This window comes from Poecilia reticulata, linkage group LG4 (genome assembly GCF_000633615.1).
Source record: "Poecilia reticulata strain Guanapo linkage group LG4, Guppy_female_1.0+MT, whole genome shotgun sequence".
NCBI lineage: Eukaryota > Metazoa > Chordata > Actinopteri > Cyprinodontiformes > Poeciliidae > Poecilia > Poecilia reticulata.
Window position 1 is genome coordinate 20,383,652 of NC_024334.1, and position 16,489 is coordinate 20,400,140.

At 41.2% G+C, this 16,489-nt stretch overlaps 1 protein-coding gene across 8 annotated transcripts in view; it reads right to left on the minus strand.

The window, feature by feature from the left end:
* dab1a (DAB adaptor protein 1a) overlaps positions 1 to 16,489 on the minus strand; it is a 238,643-nt gene that overhangs the window by 48,632 nt on the left and 173,522 nt on the right. For 7 of the 8 annotated variants that reach the window (XM_008407378.2, XM_008407379.2, XM_008407380.2 and 4 more), the window contains one exon: positions 8,494 to 8,783. In XM_008407378.2, the coding sequence (XP_008405600.1) occupies positions 8,494 to 8,563 (70 nt within the window). In that variant the 5' untranslated portion in view covers positions 8,564 to 8,783. Of the gene's footprint in view, positions 1 to 8,493; positions 8,784 to 13,265; positions 13,367 to 16,489 lie in introns of those variants that run through there. The other variant, XM_017304520.1, reaches the window with a different exon arrangement.

Below are 16,489 nucleotides of genomic sequence, written 5' to 3' on the forward strand. Positions count from 1 at the left end.
AAAACGGAGCAGGAACACAAGAGCTGCAGTCTAGGAGACTCTCTGACCAAGATGTCTGGTCGTCACAACTGGGCTCTTGTTGAAACAAGTTCAATTCCTAACCTTTCCCCAACTATTCGTAGGACAAAACTTCACTTTCTGCCTTATGTAGGCATTTTTTTTGTTCCTTCACCACATGGAAACTATTTATTTTTTAGCTAATTCTCTACTGAGCTAAATTATGTTGCGAATGATTTGCTAGGGACATATGGTCATTGCTTTTTCCCTATTTGCTGAAGCTGTTCACTCACACATTTGTCAGGTCAAGACAGTCGATGTACTGTAATCTACAGAAGGCCTTGATCCGCTGTGAACGCTGTAGTATAGCCATTGAATATGTGTGTTGAAGTTGTCCTCTACTTTATCTTCTTTTAACATAACTATATTATAGCAGACCTTCCAGCTGTAGCGCAGTGGGCGTAATGTAAAAGAAAATCTGCTGTAGTGGATTTGAGAAAACCCACATTCACAGCTGCAGTAAACTAAACTGACCAGACATCCCTCCTTATTCCACCTCCACCTCACAATACGTCTTTAATGTCTTAGGAAAAGCCATTCGTGTTTTCATGTCGCAGGAGAACTGAGGTAAAAACCAGAAGCGCGCCTGCCTGCCTGCCTCAAACAAATAATAAATGCCCTTTCAGTGCGCAGTCCTTCATCCAGCGCAGCAGGGTGAGAGCCCCGGCCTCTAATAGAGCGAGTGTGTGTGGGTGTGCGTGTGTGTGACATTGGAAAACATTTTCCCTTTGTGTAAATTATGAGCACGGAGGTAAAGTGTTGCTATGGAGACCGTAGTTAGTGATGCGGTGGGCAAAGCCACATGAACTAGTGTGCAGGGAGGACGGAGCTGAACATATTCTGTGTTTGACAGAGTACAGCCACACACACGGACCGAGATGCAGCAAAGGAGCTGCTGAAAAAGTATTTACTGATCTGTGTTTCTGTGATCGGCTGCCTTTTTTTTTTATTTTTTTTACCAGATTTCAAAATGAAACAGTCAAACTGTTAGTCTAAATACAATCATTTGTTGACCACTTTCAATTTACCAGAGAGCAGCTCAGAAATGTTGGGATCGCAAAGTTTACCTTGTTCCTGAAAGTTTAGGAGCGGCCTAGCCTGAGTCCTGAGCTAAAGGTCAGTAAGGGTCAGCTGACAAGGGCTCTTCTCACAATTCGACTGGGTAGAAGTTTTGCAAGGTACAGGCGTAAATATCGTAGACGGGATTGCTGATGGACTCCTTAAGAAAGAAGACTGACCACCAATAATGAAGGAAAAACTGTGTTTTTAGCTTAGGTAGGATCACATTTTTAGATTTTTGAAATTTATTGACGATTTTTATAACTACAGTCATAAAAAAAAAAAAAAAAAAAAAAAAACAGAGTCCTAACCTCACCTTCTTCTGTTGTCCCACCACAAAAAAACAAAAACAAAACGGCGATGTAAAAAAAGAAAACTTTGATTGGGCTGGCAAATAATGAGAGAGCAGCTTGGATATATGGATAATCAGATGAAAAAGAGAGAGGAGAAAACATTCTGCAGAAGGAGCAGTAATCTCTAAAAATAGATTTTGAACTTGGAGGTACACCTCTGAAAAGCGAGCGTCACTGTCAGCTTGAGAGTTCATGTTTTGTCTTCTGTCACCGACTAGCCACTGCTGGCCTCCACGACAATAACAACAACACAACCAATTCAATTCAATCTCTGTCTGATTGGAGGGAGCGGATCTGATTACCTCTCATGGCAAGCACACACACACACACACACGCAGGCTCACACTCACAAAATGCAGTTGTTTGCGCTCTAAGATTCCCTGGGGAAAGATATGGGAGTAAATGACTGCAGTGATTGTGCCAGATAGACTGGATGTGTGCATAATATCCACACAAAGCAGATAATGTGTTTGCTAATCGCACACCAGAGACAAGCAAAGAGACGCTCGCACACAAACACAAAGGCTAACAGCTGCACAGCTATAACCTTTAACCACTCTTTTCACGCCGCTGACTGCCAGCTACTCTCCGGATCCACCCTCCCACACAGACACACACACACATGCAAACACACACCCTCGGCTCAATCCCACTGTGGGAGAGTGGCGATATTTTTTCCCCAGAGTTGTGATGACAGTCGGCTGCATGTGCCGACAGCAGAGGAAGTTATTAGAACTTGTAATCACATTCGCTGTCACATCATGGGAGACAGACAGGCATCACTGAATGTTTTATTTACACATTTACAGCCGTGATAAATACACGGCGAGGTGAAAATCCCTCAGCTGATGAACATTTTTCTGGGATAAATCCCAAACGCTTGCGCGGCATTCAAATGACTCGAATTAAATGTTGATTAGCTGCCAGAGTCGCTGCTCTGGATAGACTCGTCTAGCAATTAAAAATACACGTTTTCCAACACTCGGTTCATGCACATTGCAGTGTTGGGCAGTGATTACTGTTACTGGGTGAAAGTGTGTTCTGAAAGCAGTGCTGATATTTTTCTGAACCTTTTATAGCTGCATAATTCATTCCAGCTGTGCCTGGTTGTGTTAAAAGTAATTTTTTTTTTTTTTTGCGTGAAAACTTTTCTATTGCTGGCACTCCTGCTGTTCAGTGTTTTATTTTATCAGTTGGCCCAATTAGGTGTGCTTGACTGCTTTGGAGTATAACCAGGATTAAAGTGAAATTTACGGGACAGAATTTGAATGTGTCTACATGAATGGAAAAGTTTGATTATATATTTCTGTACATGAATGAAACTGCCTTTTAAAGCCTCGTGAGATTAACTTTTTTTTTGTGAATTGGGGCTTTATAGTCAAACTTAAATAGAGTTCAATTGTTTAACTTTTTAAGAAACACACTCACTGTTCACGATGGAACTAAAGAGTTATATATTTCAAAGTATAAACAGCAACTGTGCTACGTTGATGGATTACTGTAGACATGTTGAAAACTTCCATGTAATGACTGTCTCGACCTAAAGGTGCCATGTATAAAGCACATATGTCACAGCAGAATAATTATTTCATGCTTCAAAATAAGTATGGACACAGGTATCCTGTAAAACTCGACTTAATCTCATACTACATTATGCAGACTCACTGTCTGCATTTGTGAAGATCGACTTCTCAGCATCCTGAATATTTCAGGTGCTTCCAGTCATAGGGCAGTCTGTCAAATTGTAGGATTATTGAGCAAAAAAGTTTTTTTAACCACTTGATAGATTGTAGTATTAAACATTTATAGATGCTAGTTTTACACCCTAAATCCTAACAAATAAACACTGTGCATTAAAGGCCACAAAAATACTTCAATGACCTGGCAGAACTTGATATTTCTCAAAATGCACCTTATTTCTTCATATTTGAATCAATGTAAAATATGTTTTAACTACACCAACAATTGCAAAAAACAAACAAAAAAAAGAAGTTAAACCAGTATATCCTTTTTCAATAACCTGTTAAAATGATTAACACTACCTTAAAGTTCAGAGTTTGATACTGTTTCTCCAAGTCTCGATACTTGTCCATTCAAGAGTGACGAGAACAAAGCAGAGCAAAATAGAAACCTGAAATAAGCTGTTGCAGTGAAGGAAAAACAAGAAGAAGCAGAGCTGACCGGATGTTGTGAGGGCTAAAAAACGCATCACCTACTTTTTTTGCAGACCTTTGAAACAGCTGTAACATTTGAAACTTAAATTGAGACTTATGAATATGAAAAAAAAAGATTAGTTTCAAAGCCTTGCAATGTCTCCACATTAATAAGAGTCTATTGCCAAAGGAAAAATCAACTATTTTCAGTGGCAGTCGGGAGCTCTAACCTGCATCAACTCTAAATAAACAGTGTTGACATTTATTCTTCAGCTGTTACAGAACTGCACTGAATTAGAACAGTGTGAATAAACGCTGCTGACTCCCTGCCAGCTTGTTAGCAAACCAATCTCACCGCCCTGTTTTGACAGTCAACTTCAGCTCCTCTGGAGGGAGAAGAGGAGAAGGAGTAAGTTCATCGACCGTCTGGTAACGGTTTATGTGAATTATGCAACTCCACTAATTAAACCGTATTTGACAGAAGTGCAGCATTGCTGAAATACTGCACTGTAATGTCAGGACAATTTCCGCGCATGGTGAAAAGGGGATATATGACTGAAAGGAGCCTCTACGGTTCATCATAGCTCATCAACAAGGTGGGCGCGGCGATGTAAAGGTTCTAAGCACGGGGGGGAAAAAAGCTGTGCAGCCTGCAGCTGCTGGGCTCTTCATAAATGTCAGACTTGTTTCTTGTTCTAGTTTGACATTCGCATAAAAGTGTCTGCACTGGCAGGCTATCAGCTCCTTGTTTTATTAACAATAAACAGCCTAAAATGTGCTGCTTTTTAAGAAACTAACAGCTGCATTAATTAAGAAGCATCGTCTCGCTCAAGCTGCATCATCCTTTAACTTTTAGGTCGCGTCGCAAGAGAGGGAAGGAAACGGAGAAGGTCCAGGGGGAGGAGGAGAGAGGAGCAGCACCTCGCAGAAGTATTTGTCAGGATTTTATATAGCAGGCAAAAACATAGTAGCAGATATTTACTTAGGCTGCGTGAAAACACAAAGCCTTTTCCTCATTCTCTGACAAAGAAAGAGTCATACATTTCCAAAACTCTCTCTTACTATTCTGGCAACTAGTAAATACACATATTTATTTGGAATCTTGAAATTTTTTTAGTCTGATTACCTCCTTCAGGCTGCTCTTCCAGATTTATAGATTGTTAATGTTTTCTCGCACCTGAGATGTTTTTAGCTATTTTTTCTTCCATGATTAGTTCTCTCCTTTTCCATGTTGTCAGTTCAGGCCAACGGGTCACATCTTGGTAGGTTTACAGTAGCACCATATATGTTCCTCTTTTAGGTTATGAATGGACAGAGCTCTGAGGGATATTCAGACCTTGTGATTTTGTTTTATCACCTCAGCCTGCTTTAAACATCACCAACTCTGATATGTCCGGTGGGTTCCTTCCTCTTTGTGATGCCGTTTGTTTACTAAGGTTCTCTCAAAAACCTCTGAGGCCTTCAGAGAACAATTGGGTTTATACTGAGATAACATTGCAACCAGTTGGACTTTGTTGTGACTCATTTGTAATTTAAATATGAAAACCAAAGATAATTTTCTATCCTCCTTCACTTTATGTTTATCACATACAAAAACAAAAACACTTTGTGGTTGTAATGTGATTTTCTATTAAAGTTCAAGTGACTTAGTTGGCTGTAAAAACACAAAATATTACCAAGTCATTTTGGTCTAGTTTATCTTAGTACACTTGAAATAAGACAAAACTACTTTACAAGTAACTTTTCAGTAAGATATAGGAGCTAAGTTGATAATTTCTCAATATTGATAAAAAAGTACTTGTTCCATTAGTAGATTATTTCACTTTTTGCAAAACATTTTCCCATATTACAAGTGAAATATTCTGCTAATGGAACTAGAAATATTTCATCAATATTAAGAAACTGACTTAACACAAGCTTCTTCTATATCTTGCTGAAAAGTTACTTATAAGTTAGCTTTATCTTATTTTAAGTCTACCAAGACATTCACACTAGAAACCAGACCAAAGTAGGTTTTGTGTATGGATTAATTATGAACATGAGTGGTAAATATTAAAATCTGACCAGCGTGGCGGACTGGTTTCGTTGTAGCTGAAGCTGAGGTTCTTCAGGTCAGTTTGCGTAAATGGCAGAGTTCAAATATTACAACTTTCTGGAACCCATAAGTTTTCCCTCAATTGAGTCATAATTACATGTAAAAATCAACACACAGGCGCACAAGAAGAGCGACACATCGGCCAAGTGCACGGTGCCGCTGTGATTAATGTGTGACACGTAGCGGTCCGATGGTTTTCTTCCATCACATTCGTCTCCGCAGGGCTGTGAAACAAAGGGCTGAGATTAAAAAGCTCTCATTCAGACCGACTCATTAGTCTTTTCTCACTCTCTCCCTTTCTTCATGATCCTTCTCTGCTCCGAGTTTCACACATCCAGGACAAGGTCATGTCGGAGTCTGAGGAGTGGGAGGAGAAAGGAAGGGTGTCTGAAGACCGACGGGCGGGGGGATGAGAGGGGTGTATCCGGCAGGGATTTTCACATCAGTAAAACAAGCGTTTATATCCTAATGAAGATCAGTGATTCAGCAGGGCTATTTTCATTTAAATTCAGCTTCTCCGACGAGACAGAAAATAGACAGCTGGCTAGATACGAGCATGAGCGCTGCAAGAAGAAGAAGAAGAAAGGGAAAAAAAATAGGCTACAGGTCCCACACGCAACGCACGCCAACGAAGTTCCTCATTCCCACAGACAAGCACGTTCGAAGCGCGTGTGTGGTGCGTGATTGCGTTTGGCTTTCATCACCCATCTCCAAGTGATTGCGTGTACGCGAGTGCGTCTTCTGGGAAGACTGACCCAGATCAGAGGAAAGATGAATACATCCTGTGTGAGCAAAGCTTTGTAGCTGAGCAAATCCTTCGTTCCACTTGTACAAAAAAGAGATACAAATAAAGACAAGTTATAAGGTGATTTGTGTGTGAAAATATGTGTGTGTGTGTGTGTGTGTGCAGATGAAAAGAGAAAGACAGCGAGAACAAACCCTCAAGTCTCAAAGCGGAAAGCAAACCATTCATCTTCCCTCTCATATGCTCTTCTGGGCTTCTATCCCAGCACCGTTGTGTGTGTGTGTGTATGTGTGTATGTGTCTTCCAAATACGGAGAGCAGTCTGAATGATGAACATGATCTCCATTGCAGCAGAACAATGCTTGTTCTAAATAGGACATGAGAGGCATTCAGCCTTCCCTCACTCTCTGTGCTTGGGACGACCGGCGCTCGTCTGCGGGAGCTGAAGCTCGCCGGGCCCAATGAGGCGTCTGCTCCAGGTGATAGCGAGTGTGTGGGATCCCGCGCGCTCGCGCAGATCCATTAAGTGTCATCCCCGACAGCGTCCGGAGTTCTTGCAACATCAATCAGATGCTTATCTGGAGGAGGCGCCGGGACGTCGCTCTAGCAGACGGGCAGGTGGCGCCGTGCAGCAAGGCGCAGTCACCTCTGCCCTGAGGCCGGCCAGGCCCGCTGCTTTACACCTGCTGGCTGCTCGCCTCTGGAGGTTTTCACATCTGGACTCCTCACTGCACGCAGCGTCCCCACAGCTTGCTGTTCTACCGACGGTGTCTGCCTCTCATCATTTTACCAGCCAGTAAGACGGAAGCTAACAAACAAATGCAGCTAAAGAAAGTGCATGGTGGCTTATTACGGAGGATATTTACAACCCTTGAACTTTTCAGATTTGTCACATAATAGCTAAAAATTTCTGCATATCGTTTTCGACTTGTTTTTGTTTTGTTTTGTTTTTTTTTTGTTTTTTTGATTAACCAACTGGTAGACCAGCATTCCTGAGTGTTACAGAGGAATATAAAGTCCTGCTGAGTCAACACTTTAAACTCAAACTGAGCAAAGAGCATCTATGAAGATCAGTTTTCAAGTCTTGCCACTTAATCTCAGTTAGATTTAGGTCTGGACTTTGACTGGGCCATAAAAACTTTGATCTAAACTATTCTAGCATAGCCCATGATGTAATGTTTAGGGTCAGTGAACCTGACCTTCAATCTCAAGTCTTTTTCAGCCTCTAAGTTTCCTTCAGAAGAGCTCTGTTATCCTAAAACGTCCATATTGTTTTTAAAATCCTGACCAGCTGTTCCTGCTGAACAAGCATTCCCACAGCATAATGCTGCCACCATGCCCTACTCAGGGGAAAATGAGGTGTTCTCATAGTAATGTTAGTTTTCAACCACTCAGCGCTGACATGTTCTATTTCGGTCTGATCTGACCAGAGCAGATTCTCTGATATATTTTGTTTTTTAAATGACTTGTTACAAACTTTAAATGTGGCTTTCTTTCAACAATCATTTTTGAAAATGCTACTTTAAGCTTATCTACTTTATCCCTGACCTATTTTTTTTTTTTCACAAATGTTCTCCAACAAACATCTGAGGCCTTCACAGAGCACAAGGCCTCAGACGTGACCTTACTGCCAAGGTCACATCTGGAACCAACTGGTTGCACAGATTTTTATTTTGGTGTATCAAAGTAAAGGGGATTGCTACATTTTACTTTGAATAACTTTTAAAAACTTTAAAAAAAAATCCACATTATAATAATGCAATTTGTTTTATTGACCTATCAAATAAAATCACAACAAAGTCTATAATTGAAATTTAACCAAATGTAAAAAAAAAAAAAGCATTAGGGGTATGAATTGTTCTGCAATCTAAGAACTATGAACAGCAAAATTTGATAAAACATTGAATTCTGGTAGGTTACTAAAAACAAGTAAAAAATAAAATCTGAATTTATTCCAATCGAGATCCTAACAAACAATATAGATCACTCTGTAATAACTCGTATCTTGAGCAAACGTTGGCCCTCTGCTTACCTTTCCTCCTGGAGTCCCGTCTGACGCTGCTGGGCCTGACCGCTGGCTGGAGCTCCGTCTCTGTTGACATCCTCAGGCTCCAAGTGGGCTAGACTCGGCTCCGCTTGGCTCGGCTGGGCTCCGCCGGGCTCCGAGGGTCCAGTTCACAGCGTCGGTGCCGGCTGTGGGTGCGTGGGCGCCGAGTGCGTGCGTCGAGGCGCCGTGTGTGTGTGTGTGTGTGGGCACACAGGCTCATGGGAGAGGGATGGGTTTCAGCCCTGACACAACATCCCACACACACCCACGGAGATCTGGAGCAAGAGAGACAGACAGGAAAAAACAGGTTTGCTTTTGTTAGGTCGTGCTTACCCAGAGCGGGCGAAACCAAGCAAGGGTTATCAGCAGGCATGAGAATGAGCTCGTTTCTGATCTGCCCTGAGTAGACGTTGCCCATGGTAACGGAGTAGAGAGACCTGCTCTCCACTTTGTGCTTTCTGTCAATAACGCGGCTCAGCAAGGACATTTACTGAAGAACAACCCACCTCTCCAGCGAGCACTTCATTCTTTAATTACAAAGCTAATTTTTAAGAGTTTAGAAGTGTGACTAATTAACATTTAGACAGAAGTTTTATGCCTGGTGCCAAGTGAGATTTTATTAACCAACACCTCTAAATCAATTAGTCTGCTCAGTCACTCCACATCGCACCGTGTTCTGCAGGGCGCAGCTGATGACTTGTTACGTTGGCTGAAGCAGGAATAAGTCAAAAACAGGCAAATCACCAGCAGTGTTTTGGGTAGAGGGGTGGGGGCAACGAATGATTTACAATGACATTACAGCCTTTAGCATCATAATTAAATCAAATCAGGATCTGGGTAAAAACTCCCTGTCCCTAACGTTGATGGCGTGTTAGCTGCTGCAGCTCTGACCGCCTGCATGTCTTTTTGCTCAGCTGAAACACTCTTCATTAAATTTCTCATCAAACAGCTTTTTCTGTGAAGTTTGCTCCCACAATTACTTTGAATCACGTTGAAATAGCTCCAGCAATGAGTTCTAAGAAGAAAAAAAAAGAGAGTAAGCGTGCTAATGTTAGTCTGGCGCTTCAGCAAAACGATACAGATGAAAACATTGCTAGCAGGAGTAAGACGTGACTCAGAGACAATCTGTATGTGTCCGGCTGAACAAAATGTTTGAAAAAAATATCAAACTGTGCCCGTTTTGCACATTATAGCTTTTTTAAAATAGTTCATCTCATGTTGGAGCGTCATAGAAAGGTCAATCTGTAGAAACTTTGTTTGGGACAAAAAAATATGCTGCTGTAAGGGTTAAATTGTGAGTAGGGGTGAGTAATATCCGGGTGGGTTAGTCCCTGCCAAAGCAGTGATGATCACGGTGGCAAATTCCAGCTCTTTGCTTCTGCTCACACACATCAGTTTGGTTCCCGTTTTCTTCATAAATTAAATTTATTTTTGTAGGTTTTGACAGGTTGGCATGGTGGTAACATATATTTGTCAAGGATTATGTTTGTTTACACACCAGGATGACGGCAAAATATGATCAAACATCTGACGTACATCAAATGTCACCATTTATTACAAAAACTAATCCACAAGTTCTAATCTCAATAGAACTCCTTACAGTATATTAAGGATGAAAATAGAAAGATTTAATGGTGAAGGAAGATTACAAAAATATTCATTTCTACCTTGCTCATTTCTCAAAACTCTGGCTGCACATTGTAATTGCCCATATAATCTTTGCTAAAGACCCTGAGCAGAAACCAGAAACGCCAGAAGGCAAAATTACACCCCTCTTTCTTCAACACCGACACCGGTTGAACTTTCTGAGCCCGGTGAGCCCTGAAGCCCCATCCCTCTGCCCCTTTGGGAACCCATCTGCCTCCACTCTCATCTGAAGTGTTGACTGGCAGTGACTGCACAACCCGGCAGCCAAAGGCACTCAAACTCACAGTTTGTTCTCCTTTTCACAAACATGCGCATTTACGAGCACGCACACTCGAAGAAAAGCTCCTTTCTTTGGCGAGAGATACCGAGGAACAAAAACGGCAAGGGACAGCTGCAAGGTGACGAACCACATAATGAAGCTGACTACTCTCTGAGATGTTCGTCCCCACTTCTTAAGACTACCGGTCTCGACCTCTCTCTCTCTCTGTCTCTACTTCTCTCTCGTTCTCCGGCAAACGGCGACCGGGTGCAGGGTAGAACAAAACCAAACGGCTGGTGTTTCTTGGGGAAGAGGGAAATCTCTCTCATTCTGTGCCGCCCCCTCTCCACGGCGTTTCAGTGTGAATAGGAGGCCCCTGTAAGCCTCGGGCGAGAACAGATGAATTGAGAGGCTTTTAATTTGCTGCAGACAGAACAGAACAGAGTCCATTTAATTCTGCCAGCAGAGGCCATGTCGGCAAAATGCTGACAATATTCTTTATCTGGTCCAAACACACTGGAAAAGTGTGAGTCACTCCAATTACAGGCATTATCAGCAGCACTGTTCCACCAAATGGATGGCGAGAGAGCGAGTATGAAGAGAGAGGGGTTAGTGGGAAGAGAAATGAACAGAGTGGAAAGAAAATGAGGAGTGAGGGAACATAGAGTGGGTGAGTAAGATAATGAGCAAAGGGGCAAAAGGGGAGAGAGAGAGAAAAAAAGCAAGAAGTAAATTCAGAATAGAAAGGATGGAGTTTGAGGAGCCTCAGCTTTCACCCCTGAGCAAGTCCCCATCTGTTCCTGCCTTTCCAGGCTCTGCCTTACCGTTTTGTTTTTTGTTTTTTTATCTTCTAGGTGTTAAGTCTTTAAGACACCATGTGGAGTTAAAGAAAAGCAGCTTGTTAGTCCAAAATCAAGACATTTAAATCTCATCGGAAGAGAAAAAAAACTAAGAATAATTAGAATTAAAAAAGCACCGGAGTAATTTACCAGTCAACTGGCTTTGCTGTTTACCTCTGTTGTTAATTCACTAGATCGGTTTTGACCTGGGAATAGTTGATGAAATACTGAACAATCTGAATTTGATATATTTTATTAATTCTTCCTAACATAAAGGAAACTCCCCTGGATGCTGCCTCAAGCACATTGTTTCCAATGTTGTAAAAATGAAAGATCAGAAACATGTTTTGATGCATAAAATGAAATATCTTGTAATGCGTTAATTTGAGAAATGACCATCTAGGAAGCAGACTGGAGCAAATGTTTTCTTTTACATTCAATGTTTGCAACATTTTATCGGCAAACTAAAGCAAAGTTTACCAGGTTTTTGGATTTGTTTTAGGTGCTAAACATTTAGAATATGACATTTATGGCATTTTAAATTCTTCAAATTAAACAATTTTGACAAATCGGATCCAGTTGATTTTGAAAATAAAATAAAAAGCTCTTTTGCTTTAATCAGAAATTCAAAATTTGACAGGAATTTATGGTTTTTTATTATTTTTCCGTGAACACAAAAGCACATTAAGGTTGCACAATAAATCCCGGTCATATTTGTGTGCTAAATATAGAGATCCCAAAGAACTAGATGGACACAATAGAACATTATCTCTTACTAATAGTTTTAGTGTCGGACATTGTTTTCTAATATATATTTATGATTTATCAGTCCAGTTGAACAGACTTTTAACTAACCATAATGCATAAACATAATCCATATTTTTGGTGTGATGCTAAAGGTCACAGGTTTGAATTCCTAACCTAAAGCTGGACAGTCTTACCTAAAGGCCAGATGGCATCAATATGATAAAAACGTCCCAGTCGTGACAAACGTCAATTTAAGGCTGAAAACGTGAGACTGAACTTGAGGGGGAAGAAGAGTGGAAAACCTCTGCAAACTTGTGCCAAAACACACGTTAAGGATCTTATCAAAGTTACTATGAACAGCGTGGTGGTGGTGGTTTGACCTGGAATCAGCTCATGAGCTAAATGTGGCAGCGGAGCAGGAAGTGAACACGGCTTAGCGGATCTGGATTTAGACGGCAATCTGAAGCCGAACCAGCGGAGGCGCAGAGGGGAGGAGAGGAGAAGTGAGCGCTAAATTGGACGGCCGAAACTGGTGGGCTGCCAGCAGGCGCCGGGCGGGAGGGTGATGTGAAGATCTGCATATGCGCGTATGTGAACATCCCTCCCTCCCTTCCTCCCTCGTGTGCTACTGTATATGTGTGTGCGACTCCACAAACTAAATGCTGCCAACAGGAGCTCAGAGCCCAGAAATCATCTGTAGCTATAGGGAAAGGCTGCCAGACAAGTCAAAAGAAAAAGGAAAGATGGAAGAGAAAGGAAAGGGGGCACCGCTCTGTACGCTGCTCCCCTTTCTTCCACTTTCTACTCTCAGAGTAATTGCATTCTGTCCATCAGACTCAGTTAAATTAGTGGCTCCATTCATTCAGCTCTCCTGCCATCTCAATAATGAATAATCATAGAGACCGCCTCTATGCCGGTTTTCTCTCCACATGTGAGCCGTCTGTCTCTCCGAAGCCCGTCGAACCTTTGCACCATGACACCACCGCATCAAGTCCTTATCTCATTCCACCTTTGAGCTCCGCTCGCTGGTGAGCAACCGTGATAGCCGTTTTTAAAGGTTAGCATATGTTCTGTTCTGAAACGCATCAGGTGCTTAACTATTTAACAGTAACACAGCCTTAATCAAAACTCAAGTGGTTAAAAGCCCAGTTAAATATCAACAGGCCGACCACACACAGACACGCGCGCACACAAGTCAAGAAGAGGAATAATGTCAATTAATTTACCCAAAAAACAGGACAAGAAACCAGGGATGTAAAACCTACCCGCTTATGAGCAGCAGAAGATAAAATGCGTCCAGCTCAGGAGACACACAGCAGAGGGGAATGAAACGGAGCGTAAAAGAAGAAAAGTGAGGAATAGGGGCAAAAGATCAGCTAATGGAGGTTGGAGGACATGACGTGTTATGGGTGGGTGAGATATAAAAATTGCCAGGACAAATGGAGATATATATATAGAAAGAAAGACGCATGCAGAGTGGATCAAAGTTCAGTGTCACACCCAGAGACATCTGTTACTTATCGCCGTACTTTGTCTCTTTCTATGTCCTTCATCCAAACCAAACATCTATCTGACGATAGGAGCAGAAAGTACGTTTTTGAGGACTTGATAGCTGAAGTCTGCCATCTTCTTTTGAATAATTTAAGCTTAAACAGATTTTAAAACTTCACCAATGTTTTCAGTTTTCATTAGCTCACTAATGCAAAAGTCATTTGTAACTCACAAGCTGACTGTGTGAACTGCAGCCCCAGTTTTCTGTTCCTGTTCTTAGATAGCATCCACTGAGGTCGTCTGCTGCTGTCGATGGGATCCCTCGGTTACAACAGATGATTTATTGAACTACTCATTCCTTTCTATTATCTCAAACCAGTCTGTCCAGAATCTTCTTCCAGACTATTAACTCAATATAGTTTCTGAGAGACGGTTTTGCACATAAATCATAGCATTGTACCGTTTTGAAATGATCGGACCAGTCCCGTCTGGCATCAAAAAACATGCCACACTGAAAGTCAAGGTTAGTTTTATTATTTAAATGTGTTTTAATAAACAAAATTTGTTTCATAATGTTAAAAAAATCATGTAATAGAGCTATTATTTACAATATCTGGTAAATAAATCCACATTTTTGTCCCTCTTCTCCCAGCCATCTATGGTCCCAGCTCTTTGTAACCTTTGATTTTACTTGGTGCAGCGTAATCTGTGTCAGGTGTGCTGACACAGATTTAGTGTTAGTGCAGGGTGACACTAAAAGTGTGAACTTATGACACTTGTAACATATTAGCCAGAAGCTAAAGCATTAAAAACAGTCCTTTGAAATATTAACTGATGACAATATTATGCCAATATATTGTTCAGTCCTGTTGCCCATCGATCATTCAACACTTTGCTGTTTTGGAACGAATGTTTACAACAGAGACAGAATTAGCATGTATGCTAATGGTCTACATAATAATGAGCCACCAGAGCAGCTAATGAGGTTAACTCGTATCGCTGAAATAAACTCTATTTGAAAAATTAGGACACTAGATGCAAAGAGAAACATTCAACCTTGGAAATGAGGATTTCCAAAACTTTATTTTCAACAAGGCTGTGGGTAATAATAAGTTCACAGAATCTCACTTGCAAAAATCTAAACTATTCCTTTAAAGCCGGAAGACACTGATTTTACACAAGTATAAATAAGTACAATCCATAAGACTAAAGCTATAATAATTATGGCATATCGATAGACTAAAAGACATTTTTTCCCCCTCCACTGCAATAGTTACAAAAATAAGTAACACATCTACTCAAACTGTTAGATTTTCGCCCAAGGTTTTCAGGTCTAGCTGTCTTAAAGTTAGAAAACCCTTCACTCCCATGACACGTTAGCACGTATCTTGTTGTGACGTTTAAGTCCGTGTCACTGCACGCATGACCCGAAGCATCCAGCAGCTCATTCGGGTGAAATCTGACCAGCACAGCGTGTGATAGATTCAGGGCTGGCCGGCCGTCACCTGTCATGGCCGATGGAGCTGAAAACCTGACGAACCTGGTCAGCGGCTCAGCAACTTGTGCAGATCTTGCCAAAGAAAGAGGTTGTTGACCTCTGGACGCTGAGCAAAGACGCAGCAACGCGGGTCAGTGCAGCTGTCAGCAGCTGAGAGGGAGTTGTCCAAATGCACACATTCAAAGTTCTGCAAACCGAAGTCCAACTAGTTTGACGCACCGGCGCTGCAGAATGTTCGACACGTGTATAAATAATGGAATTCACTCCTGCATCACATTCGCATATCCGGATTTGAAATGATTCCTCTAAAGGAGGAGGCAACAATTATGTGCCTCATACCAACAGCTGCAGAGGAAATTATATATGGTACCTTGAAAAGGTTTATGTGGATTTCATGGGACTCAAATTAGTGCATTTGTATTGAGTTTATACTCTGCAGAGAAACCATTTGCTGTAATTCCAGCTCTGTACATGTAGAGAGTGAAAATTTTTCCCTTTTTACTTTGCAAAAGCTTCTTTTTTCTTTTAAAGCTCAGTCAGACTAGAAGGAGAATGTCTGGGAGTAGCAATTTTCACATCTTGTTACAGATTATCAATTGGATTTAGGTCTGGACTATGACTCTGCCAGTAAAAAAGTCTGAATGTGTAGTGAGGGGAAAAGGTAAATAATTTGAGTTTTGCTCCCCTGTAAGCCACCTTATTCAACAAGTTTGCTCGGTTTCCTACCTGGCTTGTGGCAAACTGTAAATTATTTTTATTTATCAATGTCTTCCGGTCACTCTTCAGTCAGACCCAGATTTGTGGAGTTGATAGAGTTTCTACAGCTCCTCCAGAGTTACCATTTTCAAATGATGGATTGAACACAGAGCTCGTTGGTCAATGTTTTATCACCTAAACTGATGTAGAACTTATCCAAGATTTTATCGCTGGCAGGTCTGTGTGGCTCCTTGTTCTTTTTGATCCCATTTGTTCATTAATATTCTCCAGCGAACCTCTGAGGCCTTCACAGATCACCTGCATTTACACTAAGATTAGATGGAGGGAAAAAAAGTGGATCAACTAATTAGGTGGTTTATGGAAGAAATTGGTTGGATTTTTCTTGCACGGTGGAGATGTTGTTAGCATGGTTGCCTAGCAACAATGTAGTCCTGGGTTTGAATTTCTGGGGACTTCCTCCTTTAGGTATATGGGAGACAACATGGTAGTTGGATGAACTGGTCTCTCTAAATAGACCTGTCACAGTAACAAATTTAGCTGGATGGTAAATATGACGTTTATATGATTTTGTTGTTTTGAGCCCATTTTCAAGTAATTTAATGGTTATGGCATAATAATTAAATGAAAGATCAATACATTTTAATGACTACTGAACCCTGGAACTGGAAAATAATTTAAATATTAAAAAAAATAAACAAAACAACAAATTACATGAACTATTAAGTCGTCAAACAAATGGATAGTTGTGACCAAAGCACTAGAGTAAAAGATTTTGTCATCCAC